This window comes from Leptodactylus fuscus, chromosome 2 (genome assembly GCF_031893055.1).
Source record: "Leptodactylus fuscus isolate aLepFus1 chromosome 2, aLepFus1.hap2, whole genome shotgun sequence".
In the NCBI taxonomy this organism is placed as follows: Eukaryota; Metazoa; Chordata; class Amphibia; order Anura; family Leptodactylidae; genus Leptodactylus; species Leptodactylus fuscus.
In genome coordinates this window covers 89,351,850-89,366,019 of record NC_134266.1, presented here as the reverse complement: position 1 = coordinate 89,366,019, position 14,170 = coordinate 89,351,850, and the positions used below count along the sequence as shown (strand labels likewise).

General features: G+C 40.9%; 1 protein-coding gene across 1 annotated transcript in view; it reads right to left on the bottom strand.

Moving 5' to 3' along the window:
- Window positions 1-4,534: 4,534 nt before the first annotated feature.
- The window catches only part of MDM4 (MDM4 regulator of p53), a 28,431-nt gene continuing 18,795 nt past the window's right edge, over window positions 4,535-14,170 (bottom strand). The window contains exons 6-11 of the mRNA XM_075264175.1: window positions 13,057-13,118; window positions 12,342-12,420; window positions 10,417-10,568; window positions 6,400-6,552; window positions 6,043-6,123; window positions 4,535-5,745 (exon numbers count right to left, since the gene is read on the bottom strand). Of these exons, the coding sequence (XP_075120276.1) occupies window positions 5,215-5,745; window positions 6,043-6,123; window positions 6,400-6,552; window positions 10,417-10,568; window positions 12,342-12,420; window positions 13,057-13,118 (1,058 nt within the window). The 3' untranslated portion in view covers window positions 4,535-5,214. The remainder of the gene's footprint in view (window positions 5,746-6,042; window positions 6,124-6,399; window positions 6,553-10,416; window positions 10,569-12,341; window positions 12,421-13,056; window positions 13,119-14,170) is intronic.

Here is a 14,170-nt window from a genome sequence, read left to right as displayed (position 1 = left end):
GCAACTTGGTGATGAACTATTCTTCCATGAATGCACAAGACAAAAATGAAAACAAGTGGTTCAGTGAATAAACATTGAAATGTTCATGGCCAAGAAACTCCCCTGATCTCAACCCTTTGAGAACTTGTGGTCAAGCAATAACACAGAAATTGTGAGAACTCCAAGCTCAGCTTATGTAAGAATAAGTTGCCTTCAGTCCAGTTTTAGTCCAGAAGCTAAATATCCAGCATGCCAGGGGGAATTGTTGAAAAATAAGGGCCAACACTATAAATAATGAGTGTCTGCTTAAATTTGATACATTTGTCGATAAAAGTGTAAAAACTTATGAAATGCTTATAAATGTGCTTCAGTATATCATATCAACATTTGACTAAAAGATCTAAAAACACTGAAGCAGCAATTTTTTTTAAATCCCAAATTTGTGTCTCTCAAAGTGTCTGACCAAGACTGTATATAATATATAATATATAATATATATATATATATATATATATATATATATATATATATATATATATATATATATATATATATATATATACACATACACACACACACACACGCGCACACACACAGTGCCTTGCGAAAGTATTCGGCCCGCTTGAACTTTTCAACCATTTGCCAGATTTCAGGCTTCAAACATAAAGATATCAAATTAAAAAATTTTGGGGAAAAATCAACAAGTGGGACACAACTGTGAAGTGGAACGACATTTATTGAATATTTTAAACTTTTTTTAACAAAGAACAAACTGAAAAGTAGGGCGTGTAATATTATTCGTCCCCTTTACTTTCAGTGCAGTAAACTCACACCGTTCAGTTCAGTGAGGATCTCTGAATGATCCAATGTTGTCCTAAATGACTGATGATAAATAGAATCCACCTGTGTGTAACCAAGTCTTGTATAAATGCACCTGCTCTGTGATAGTCTCAGGGTTCTGTTTAAAGCGCAGAGAGCATCATGAAGACCAAGGAACACACCAGGCAGGTCCGAGATACTGTTGTGGAGAAGTTTAAAGCTGGATTTGGATACAAAAAGGTTTCCCAAGCTTTAAACATCCCAAGGAGCACTGTGCAAGCAATCATATTGAAATGGAAGGAGTATCAGACCACTGCAAATCTACAAAGACCCGGCCGTCCATCTAAACTTTCATCTCAAACAAGGAGAAGGCTGATCAGAGATGCAGCCAAGAGGCCCATGATCATTCTGGATGAACTGCAGAGATCTACAGCTGAGGCGGGAGAGTCTGTCCATAGGACAACAATCAGTCGTACACTGCACAAATCTGGCCTTTATGGAAGAGTGGCAAGAAGAAAGCCATTTCTCAAAGATATATCCATAAAAAGTCTCATTTAAAGTTTGCCACAAGCCACCTGGGAGACACCAAACATGTGGAAGAAAGTGTTCTGGTTAGATGAAATCAAAAACGAACTTTTTGGTCACAATGCAAAACGATATGTTTGGCGTAAAAACAACACAGCTCATCACCCTGAACACACCATCCCATTGTCAAACATGGTGGTGGCAGCATCATGGTTTGGGCCTGCTTTTCTTCTGCAGGGACAGGAAAGATGGTTAAAATTGATGGGGAGATGGATGGAGACAAATACAGGATCATGCTGGAAGAAAACCTGTTGGAGTCTGCAAAAGACCTGAGACTGGGACACAGATTTATCTTCCAACAAGACAATGATCCAAAACATAAAGGAAAAATCTACAATGGAATGGTTCACAAATAAACGTATCCAGGTGTTAGAATGGCCAAGTCAAAGTCCAGACCTGAATCCAATCGAGAATCTGTAGAAAGAGCTGAAAACTGCTGTTCAAAAACGCTCTCCATCCAACCTCACTGAGCTCCGGCTGTTTTGCAAGGAAGAAAGGGCAAGAATTTCAGTCACTGATGTGCAAAACTGATAGGGACATACCCCAAGTGACTTGCAGCTGTAATCGCAAAAGGTGGCGCTACAAAATATTAACACAAGGGGGCCGAATAATTTTGCACGCCCCACTTTTCAGTTTTTTATTTGTTAAAAAAGTTTAAAATATTCAATAAATGTCGTTCCACTTCATAATTGTGTCCCACTTGTTGTTGATTCTTCTCCCAAAATGAAAATTTGATATCTTTATGTTTGAAGCCTGAAATGTGGCAAAAGGTTGAAAAGTTCAAGGGGGCCAAATATTTATATATATAAAAAATTTCCACTGAAATAAAGAATTGGGCTTTATTCTTATTATAAAGTGTCAGACGTCCACAATGGAAAACAATCCCTTACGTGTAACCTTGGTGAGGACTCAAGGCCAAGTTGGAGATATAATATTTCATTCACCTCATCCTGGATTTTACAAATTGTACACAGACTCAGCAAGCAAGACAATGTTGTAAAATACTTTATTTCCAAAATAAGACAAACTCAACAAATGTTAGAATCACAGTCTTAAAGCGACATATATTCCCACTGTCAACAACTGCAGATTACTTGCTACAAAAGGATCATATAGTGCAAATAGATCTTGTCTTCACTTGCATACATTACCAAGAACCCTCACAATGAATCGGCACTGCACATGCTGAATCACATCGCCTTCAGTTTCTTATATCTGTAATAACAAATATCCTAACCAAGTGTACCAAGCCTTTGAGGCACAAAATAAAATCCCTGCCCTGCTGCCCAGTCACAAGTGGATAAAGCTTGTGGCACAGCTCAGGCCCCCGTCTAACTCACTTTTATACTTTGTCTGGTAGGTTATAAAAGTAAAAGGGGGCCAGTGTGGGACAAGCCCTTGAAAATGTCTGACCACTACAGAAGCAAGTCACATGGGCATTGGGACATGGGCACTGGTTTCAGCCCTTACACAGGGCTGAAATAACTGAACAAGTAAGCTTACATATGCGAGTAGCTTAAACTATCTTCCAAAAAGCTACAGTTTTTAAGGAGGATCTGTCAGGTTTACCAATAAGTCTGTTTTTTCCTCATATCTTTCTCTGAGTACTATGGATGTTCCTTATCAAACATGTGATCCCACACATGCTGATGTGTCAAATTGTGAAGAGACCTCGCCCGCCTGAACACTCAAATGTCAATTTAGTCTTACATTTCTAGGAGAAACTGGACAATATAGAGTCACAAGAAAAGATGTTCCAGTTATTTTATAGAATATATGGGCTTTTGGTAAAACAGACACGTCAGAACTGACAGATCCCCCGACAGATATTGGAATAGGACAAACAAGAAGAAATGGAGAGAATAAAGGTGCAGAAAGATGAAGGAATGAAAAATTATACCGGTTCATTCCCTTTGGCCACTTTCACTCACTCAAGCAGAATTAAGCTATTTGGTCTCCTAAAGACACATTACGCATTTACAGTACCTGCATAGGGGGATATGCTTCACATCACTATATTGCTCTGCATTGGTGCAGTCACAACAGGCAGCAGTGACTAAAAGGTAAGTAGCTCCTTTAAGAAGAAATTAACATATGGGATTCGGCCATAGCAAAACCAGCATGTGCACTTGGATGTAGATTTGCCACTCTGCATGACAAAGGATGATCTGTGCAGCAATCCACATAAAGCCGTAGCCAGATACACCAGTATATCACACAAGTATATCTCCTTGAATTTATGATGTCTGAGCTGTTTATATTACAATACTCTCGATATCCCACATAAACAACTTTGGATTACAGTTTCAGTAAATAGAAAAAAAAATCTATAAATATATAATGCCCTTAAAAACATATGCAACAATGTTAAACCAGGTGGCCCCTGTCTAAAGCTTCCAGGCACATGTAAGTGTCAGAACTAGATCAGCTACTCCATGTTTAAAGGGATTCTACCATTAAAACCTTTTTTTTTGTGTGGATAAGACGTCGGAATATCCTTTAGAAAGGCTATTAGTCTCTTAACTTTAGACGTGGTCTCCGCTGCGCCGTACCTTAGAAATACCGTTTTTTACCGGTATGTAAATTAGTTCTCTTGCAGCGATGGCGGCGGGCCCCAGTGCTCAAACAGCAATGGGGGCGTCCTCAACACTGCCAGGGAATTGTCTCCAAGCGCCGCCTCCTTCTTCATCCGCAGCGTCATCTTCAATGTCTTCTTCTGCCGCAGGCTCGTAAGTTCTAGGCCTCGGGCAGAGCAGACTGCACAGGCGCACAGGTCACGGGAAAATGGCCACTTGCACAGTATTGTTAGCAGCCATTTTGCCGTGGCCTGTGCGCCTGCACAGTCTGCTCTGCTAGAAGTTACGAGACTGCGCCGGAAGACGACATTGAAGATGACGCTGCGGATGAAGGAGGCGGCGGCGCTGGAGACACTTCTCTAACAGTGGTGGGGGCGGCCCCATCGCTGTTTGAGCACTGGGGCCCGCCCCCATCGCTGCAAGAGAACTCATTTGCATACCGGTAAAGACCGGTACTTCTAAGGAACGGCGCAGCGGAGACCACGTCTAAAGGTAAGAGACGAATAGCCTTTCTAAAGGCTACTCTGATGTCTTATCCTCAAAAAAAAAAAAAGGTTTCAATGGTAGAATCCCTTTAAGGAGGCAGCCATTTGCTTGCTTATACGTGCATGCGAAAGTTTGAAAAGCCCAAAGCAGTTTTAACATGTAAAGGAACACTTTGGTAAAATGAACATCTATACAACAGAGAAAAAAAAAACCCATAAGCAATTTATTACCCTCTGAAGATACAGTAGTGTCAGAGGCAGGTTAAACCAACATGTTTCAAACATTCTTCATAGAACTAAAATACCATAATGAGAACAAAGAACTGAATCCTGGAAAGGAGGACTTTGTTTTTATGCATTGCGGACTATAGTTGCATTGTGACAGAAAATACTGGACAGAAGACGAGCATTGAACGATTCCAGGCACATTAGATCATAAAAAACTGAAGTCCAGATATAAATAGATATACATATTTCTCCTTAATATATTCATATATCTTTATAAATACTCTTTGCAAATGTTTCGCTTTCTGATCACGGTGGTCACACAACAGAAAACACTTCAGTAAATCATGGCAGTGATAAAGCACAATCATATATGGAGCCTGGAATAAAAAGGAAACAGTCCACTGCTCCAGGTAAACAAAAATCTCTCTCAATGTAGCGGTCTCCACGTCTCCTTCAAACAAAAAAGGTGCTTAAGAAAGAACACAAACATTTTATGATGCAAACAGCCGGAAATCTTCACATCGGACAGCAGCACTCCTATGCTATGCCACATAGGTTTTTACCACCATCTGTATTGGCTTCTGGCACACTGGACATCCCTTCTTAGTCTTCTTCAGTTTGCGTGCACAGACAAAACATGTCACCAAGTGGGCTGTACGTCCATGGACTACATTGCCATTCCGTGGGCGCCGCTGGCACAGCTTGCAAGGTTCGAATAAGGGACGAATGGACTCTAGTGATGCTTCTTCAGAGCTGAGAAGAGTGTCTGTGCTTTCAGAGAGACTGCGGACGTTTGATGCCAGGTCTAAAGGCTCTAAGAAAGGGACCTTTGAGTTGTTATCATTGCTTCTCACACGCACCATGGGGGCAGAAAGTGTTCTTCGGCAGTCAGGAATGTCAATGCCATTCTTCATGTCCAGAGAATTGAATTTTGCTGGCAGAGTGGGTGTGGAAAGGGTATGAGTGAGAGGAGGACAGTCTGCATACCAATCCTTGCGTAGAGCCCAACAGCGGAAGCAATATCGCTTTGAAGGGGAATTAAGCTTATGGCAATTGGTGCACGACCAACAGTCCTAAAGAGAGAAAGAAATGAGATGTGAAGTTATAGCAACCAACACATCATGGAAGAGCAAGAAACTAAGTTTACGTCTCATTTCTAACTCATCAATACTAACAAACGGTAGAAATTAAATGTAAACTTATAGTAACCATCTCATCATGAAAAAAGGGTTAAAAAAACCCAGGGTTACAGTGAAACATTCTTATTAGCAGAGATAAGAAGCTCAGTGTCCACAGCGCAGGATTTATCAGCTACACTATTCATTTTGGCAAAACTAAACATACAGTAAGCCAAAGTAAACATGTCAAACCTCAGAAGACATCTCTGTATCTGTATCGCTCAGGCTTTGTGTGTCCTCTAAATCATCTTCATAAATTGTCAACTCAATCACCTACAAGGCATAAAAAACAGAACTCATGACATCCTAGCGTCTGTGACCAGCGCCGAACATTTAACATGGTGCCGACATTTCTCTGTTGCATGTGAAATGCGTATTAGGTGTTAACACTTTGATGCCTACACAAGTTGTGTTCTTCAAGGTGGTACATGGTCAGATACAGGGTAGACATTGAAACTAACACTTTTTTGGGGTGGAAATAGTGGTGAATAAAGATATGATCTGTAAGTATAATGAACGACTGATGCGCAGGTATGCTACGACACTCACTTTCTTTCCTTCGTCACCCCTCACATCTTCACCTTCACTATCTTGAGAGTCCAGATTTTCCACTTTTACCTCTACATTAATTTGATCTGACCGACTGTCACTTAGGAACCACAGGTCATCGGTGGTATCGGAAACAAGGGCCGTATCTATGTCCTGCAACGTGGAAGAAAAAAGTTTGACACAAATATCCTTCTGTTTGATGTACTGTGAAAGTTTATTTCAGAACAATAATAAAGAACGTGAGATAAGAAAGGCTGAGGGATCAGAAAATCCATGTCATCACCGGTACACACTATTTAAAATCTATTGGAGTACCACTTTAAAAGAGGGTTGTACCAAGTTTTGAAGTTATTCTCCATCAATAGGAAAGGGAACAGCATCAGGATGGTGGTAGCCCAAATGCTGGGTCCCCCACTGAGAATAAGGGCCCTACTCTCCTGATGGAATAGGAGGCCAAGGGTGCACCTCCAGCTTCATATTCTCTATGGGAGAGATCAGCTGGTAAAATAGGTACATGACGTAAATTGTAGTGAAGGTAACCTTACTGGTGGCTCTGTTAGGCATCCACTCCATTCTGGTACACAGCAGTATCAAGTGACTGACATCTTGTGTGAACAGGAAATCAGTTTCTCTATTCATTCCTATAAGACTCTCAAAGACTGTCACAGAAATTAACTGAGAAACCGACTTCCTGTCCACACATAAGACAGCGCAAGTTGGAAAAGATGAAGATTATGAGGAATTATACACTTACTGGTAATTGGATGTTTCCTTCACTCACAGGGACAGAAAACCTGCTTCATTACTTGCCAAGAACTTTTGGGCATCACATGACCTATTTTCAAGCAGATTCTGCCTTGCACACCATATTGAAATGGGGGGCAAAAAAAGAAGTTTATTTTGTAGCAGTATTTACAAAGCTGGGGGGTTTGCCTCTCATTAATTTCAATGGGATTTGTACTGAAGAAACTGCCTGAAAATAAATACTGAAGTTTCTATGAACCATAGAAGAAAAAGCGAGATAAATATGCAGATGCAGAAAATAAAATACTGCCATAATTTTCAAAATAGCCTGGGAGGGAAAACCCTACGTCACTGTGGAGCTTAAAAGAGAAATCTGAGTGTAATTGTCATCTTTCCCCACAGCGATGCAGAAAAGAAGAATTAAAAAGATGAACATATTAGGGTGGGACCACAGCACACAGAATTGTGCGGCCAAAGAACAAGTCCCTGGGATCAAAAACATCCAGTTTACATTGCCTCTTCTGGCTGTACAGAATGCCAGGAAGTTGATTTTTAGTGTAAGAAGCCTTAAGGAGATTTCATCCACTGACTCAAAAGGGTGTCTGGTTAAAGCAGTCAGAACAAAGAATAGATCCCAGAAGGGTACTGTTAAATGGGTGAAGTCTTGATATGCCTTTTAACAGAGGGGAGTCTGCAGGTATCATATCTAAGACTTTGAACTGCGATCTGCACCTTTAGGCTAAAGCCCCACATTGCGGAAATGCAGCTTTTTTGTTGCAGATTTGAGACAAAGACAGGAGTGGATTGAGCAAAAGGTAGAAGTATATGAGCTTTCTATATATTCACCATTTCTTGAGGTGCTATTTTTGGCTTAAGGAAAAAAAAAAAAAAAATCTGCGTTTCTGAACGTTTACTTCAAGTTTCTGCATTAAAGATAGAGCAGGAGCAGAAAGAAGCTCTTCCTTGGCCATGATGGAGCAATTACATGAGCTCTTCTTCCCGTATCTTTGCCAGGACCAGAGGTAGGCCTAAAACATCCTCCAAACTGGGATTGTCCATTCTTGATAGGGAGGTGGGAGTCTGAGACCTGGCAGTTTTCATATGTTGGAAACAGATTCAGGATCAGAAAGGCCCCAAAGGTCTAATAAAGCCTGGAAAACGGAAGGATTTAGTCTCCATTCACCCTCTGTCAGTGGATTTTCTCAGTTGAAAATTCTTATCTGATTTTCTTGTCCGTGGATATGGGTAGCTGTTAGAGGAAGTACTCTTTTCTGCTCATCTGAAAATCTTGGATGTTACCAGTGAGAGGTATTACCTGTGCACCCCTTTCTGTTGTATTGTCTGATAGTAACTGTGTGCGACTTCCCCTTATCTGTTTTTCCAATGCTCTCAGGGCTTCCCAGATGGAGGATAGTTGTAACATATTTAATGAAATCAACAAGAAAGTCTGGATCCATACCCCTTGTATATATGTAGTTGTGTGCTATAGTTATGTTGTGCGAGTTCCCCAGTCCTGTTGACTGGCATCCATCATTGTTGTTACTTGATTTAGAGGTCTCCACTGGACTACCTTTTGCAGATTCCACTTTATTAGCCACAAGCAGTTCTTTACAATTATCAGAATTTTCACTTTCATGTCTAGAGACTGTTGTGTCTTGTGCTAGATTGAAAGAAGAAACCTCTAAACTGTCTTGTGTGGATGTGTGGCCAGTGCATTGCTTGGAATGGTGGATGTTAGGGTGCCTGGTAGCCTCTATCTTCTTGATGAAGGTGAAGTGGTTGTAGAGAAAGGACTGACCTTATCTCTGATAGATTCCTGTTTCTCCTATGGCAGAAATTAAGTAATCAGATGACAGTCTAAGAAGATGCCCCCAAAAAACCCTTGCAATGGCTAGGGGTCAACTGAGTCTTCTCCCAGTTGATGATCCAACCTAGGTAGCTAAGACCAACCTAACCAGTCTGCAGATATGACAACAAAAGCTCCACCAAAGTGGCTGTGATTAAGAAGTCGTCTAGATATGGAATTAATTGGAGATCTTCTAGGTGAAGTAAAGATGTGACTTCTGCCATAATCTTTGTGAAGATCCTTGAAGCTGCAGACAAGCCCTCTTTCTGGAGGAAAGCTCTCGAAATCCAACTTGTAACCTGAGAGGATGGTGGTGATGAAGTGGATTTTTTTTTTCCAGGTGTGTCTGAAGTACTTCAAGCTTTTGAAAGTTGGATTCTCATATCTAGACTTCTATTCTACATACAGACACACACAGAAAAGTTGGTCAGAACTGCCAAACAATATGAACAGGAAATGCAGGTATATATTGCTTCTTTTCTCCAGATAAGAATTTCTTGATGTTTTTATGTATGAATTGACATCTTATGAATTGACAACAGTTCTCGTATCTTCTACTCCTGTGATCGCTCAAATGGCTTTCAGAAGAGACTCTATCTTCAGTTACGCCAAAGGATTGGCCGGATGCATCTTGGGATGAACTGGAATCAGACAACTCACCCACATCCAGGTCACTCATATACTCATGGTTAGTTTCTTGTACGAAATGGGAGGTGGAAGGTTGGAATAGGAGTTGAACTTGTAGATTGTGGAAAAAGTTTCTTCACTTCTTCCTTGATTATAGATTTCAGGTTGTCAAGAAAGATGGCGACTTCTCTGTTATATTATCAGTACATTTTCGGCAGAGCTGTCCTTTTCCGAGGAGTAACATTCTTATTACAAATGGCATATTTGCACACAGAAGACTTTGTATTTTTCAAGGTAAAGGGTAGACCCCTCTTTTACTAATAAATATATGTAAAGCAGGTATATCCTCCCCATATCCCCAACATTAACTGAGAAAGAAGTAGAGGAAGAAGAGGAACCCATCGCACAGGGAGCAACAATAGGATCCATGGCAAAAGAGTGAAAAGGAGAAGCAGCAGACATGTCCAGAAATCCACACACAACCATAAGGCAAAGGCACCAAACAATGCAAATTTAGCGCCATTAGCAGATGCTGAGTAAGCATGCATGCCCCAGAGCTCCTACGCCTCCTCCTGAGACACCTCTGTGCCATGAAACCCAACCTACAGAAAGAGAAAGAAAGGTTGGAGGCTTGCACCCGGGATTTCCGCAGACCTGGAGACTTGGAGCTCAGAGTGAATCTTGTTGCTGGCCACATTTCACAGCTGAGGACCAGAATGAGGTGGATACCGAACACATACAGCCAATAGTAAGAAGATTACCTGTACTAAAACTTTACCTGGTATGTCCAAAAATGTTACCTGGTTAGAAGGGATGTCTGTTGAACCATTACTAAGGGGATTACAATTTGTCCTCAAATTTCCCAAAAACCACCATGGCAGACCAGCACAATCCCATTCTTCAAAGGAAAGGTCCAACACATCTGTTTTTTGAATGGCTGGATTTCCATCATCTGTAACAGACACAGAAATAAGATAAGATAATCCTTTAATAGTCCCACAGTGGGGAAATTTCAGCATGTTACAGCAGCATAGTAATACAGATACAGGATAATACACAGTAATATATTACAGATGTAGGCACACATATACTGAGAAGAGAAAATATACTAGGAGTCCATAGCAGCTAAGGAACAGAAGAGAAAGAAGGAAGACTTCATAATCATAATCATTAGTTTTCTGTGCGGAGTGATCTTTGCTTGGTCTGCTATAAATTATACAGTCTGATCGCGGTTCGAGGGAAGGACCTGCGATAGCGCTCCTTCTCACACTTGGGGTGAAGCAGACGGTCACTTACAGTGCTGCCAAGTGCCGTCAAGGTCCCATACATGGGGTGGGATTTGTTCTCCCGCATGGAGGTCACCACAGACAGTATCCTTCTGTCACCCACCACCTGTACTGGGTCCAAGGGGCTCCCCAGGACAGAGCTGGCCCTTCTGATCAGCCTGTCAAGTCTATTTCTGTCCCTGGTTGATATACTGCTCCCCCAGCAGGTCACACTGAAAAAGATGGCTGAAGCAACCACAGGTTGAAGAAATGTATTTATTTTATTTTTAGTACTGGTCAAGTCAAATTCATGACATGGGTGTTGTCTTGTATGTACTGGGTTAAAAGCTACGACTTTTTAGGCTCAGTTTACAACTGCGCCCAGTCTCCGTACAGGGAGTCCTTTCCCCTCTCCACGTTTTTCACCCCTTTATAGTCTATGTGGTCCACGGGTTTCCTAAGGTAACTGCTGTTTTATGCGGATTAGGCATTTCCATTAGGGGGAGTCCCCAAGTGGACCCCCAAACGCAGATGTGAACCTAGCCTAATTTGGTACTTTATCCTAAATATTCTTGCATACCTTTTATTGACAAATTGGTCATTTTTAGAACAGCATAATTTTTAAGATGTAAAACCATACTATTCATATATAATATACACAGCTTTACACGGTTGATCAATGGCTCTGGTGTCAATAGGAGACGGTTTTTTTTTCATCTTCGAAATGCATCAGGGCAGACAACTACTATTGTCTACTATTCTGTAACTGGAGCTGAAATCAGATACACATGGAAACAGCACTCCTATTGAGACAGAGATTACAATGAGAACTATACCGGGTCTAGTAAAACAGCTGCTACCTGAAGTAGGCATTTAATCTCATGCACCTGAAAAGTAGTATGATTTTACAAAGGATTGTGGCATGAAGCATTTGCATGTCATATTAAAAAAACAAAGTGCAAAGATCACATAAGCACTATATTGTTCTACCATAAAGGATGTGATTCATTTCTAAAACATTCATTGCAAACATCAACTTTACCGCATAAGTGGGCATCCCAAAACTGCTTAAGCCCTATTACATGGGCTGATGAGGGGGGAAAAGTGCCAATTGATAATACAAGTAGTGGCACTCATTCACACTGATCTTTTAGACAAGCTAATATAATTCCACAAGTTTCCTCATTAGTCAACAGCCATTTTGTATCACATAAAAAATTAAATTACCCTGCACACAGGCGTTTACTCATTTGTTGGGCAATTGGCAACAGATTGTCACATTGTTGGGAAAAAAGAGGTCCTACAAATGTTTGTACTCTATAACTGGCCCAATCAATGATCTTTGTAATAGGACTCTGACACTGTATATAGAGGCCTTGCTGCACAACATGTGGACATGAATGCATTGATCAGACTAAATGAAGTCATATACATGAATGTGTCCTTCTTAATATACATACCTTCTGCAAATGGTGTATGAGATGAGGAAGATCTATCTCCTATGTCCATGCTCCCCTCATTGTCAGAGTTATCCCTTCTCTAAGAAAATGGAAGGGAAAAAAGGCAAAAAGATGAACATCAATGTGGTGGTATTATTCAGAGGAGATGCAGCAATTACATACCGGCCACCTACCTAATGCCTGAGACTTGACTGTCCCAAGAATAAGAATATCATAGATATCAGGATGGGGTTTTTTTGTGTGCGCATTTTAAGCATGATGTGACCAGATTACACTCGTGTGCATTTTAGTGATCTCAAAATATATTTTATGGTGGTGGATGCGGGCCACAGAGTATCAATCTTTAACGTTTTGCTGCATAAATCTAATGAAAGGTTACTTGGCACGCAGAAACATGAAAATGCAAGTTCACCAAGTACTAATTCGTAAATATGGAGAGTTCAAGTCTCGTGAATGGCATACTGCCCTGTCTCACTGACTAGGAACAAGCAATTCCCTATTACACATGTGGTGGCCGGTAAAAAACTGCTGCATCACTATCACAGCTCTGAAAGAAGCTGCGATAGTAGAAAGGGAACAGAGAAGGTTAACTCTGTCCCTGCTCCGTGGACTCCAGCTGAACCCGAGTGGTTTGTAAAAGCGGTCTGGAGATCCGACGCCGGCAGGTACAGAGAAGGGGGGGCTCTGTACAAGGTCAACAAACACCAGGTTTTACCTTCTGCCGTTCCAAAACGCCCGTATCCTGCGTTTGGTCTCTTGAGGGACTTTGAGCAGCATCTGTAAATCGGATAAAAAAAAAAATCCCTTCCCCAGTAATATCTGAACATTTAATCCACGTTGTGTTAGTTTGGCTAAGAGAATGGCACACAGTGAGCCCCAAAAGAAGGTTTACAGTAAAAGGGCCTTGTGTACTTTACCTATGTAGCAAAAAATCTATAAGAGATCCTGAATGTCAGAAATCCAGATGTACTGGAATAGCAGCAAAAAGGGTAAAGAAATACATTTATCAACTTCAGCCCTAAAGGGAACAAACAGTGTCTTTTAAATGAATTATACTATCAGAACAAAATAACTTCATTTCAGGTACATTAATGCAAGAATTATTCACTTGGTTGATCTGTGGCAACCGCTGGCTACCAAAAGAAAGCCATTTCTAGTATTTCCCCAGCTAGAACGGTGGCAATGCGTCTACATGAAGCATTTAGCTTGATGGGATCCAAGACAAGGTGGAAGGATAACACTTTCCAACAGAAAGCTTCATTTTATCCTTCTCCCCATGTCATCTATTCATAAAGGAGATTGAAACTGGTCTTAATGTAAAGGGAACCTGAAACATGCTAAATGGAGTCGGCATGTTATACAGCAGGAAGAGATGAGCAGACTGATAATGTTGCTGGAAAAATTCCGTACAACTTGTCATTAATTCATAGAAATCTCTGCTCTTTCTATGCAGAAGTCAAAGAGGCGGTCCTATCAGTGACTGACAGCTGTCCACACCGTCATAGGAGAGAGTCTGTCAGTCACTGATAGAAAGAGCAAAGATACCACAAATTGTACTAAATCTATTCTCACAAATCTATATATCAATCTCTTCAGCCTTCTGCTCTACAACCTAGTGCTGGTAGAGTAGACTGCATTTTCCATGTGACATTCACTTTTAATTCTACTTACCTACAGTCAATGTTAAATACTTAGCTTTTATGTTCTATGGATTGAGTTACATGTTTTATTTGCAAATACACACCTAAAGTAAATTTCAGATTTCTACCAAACTCCAGGTAAGAACCAGGAGGACAGTCCCACAAAGCTAACATGTCAGCCAGCATGAA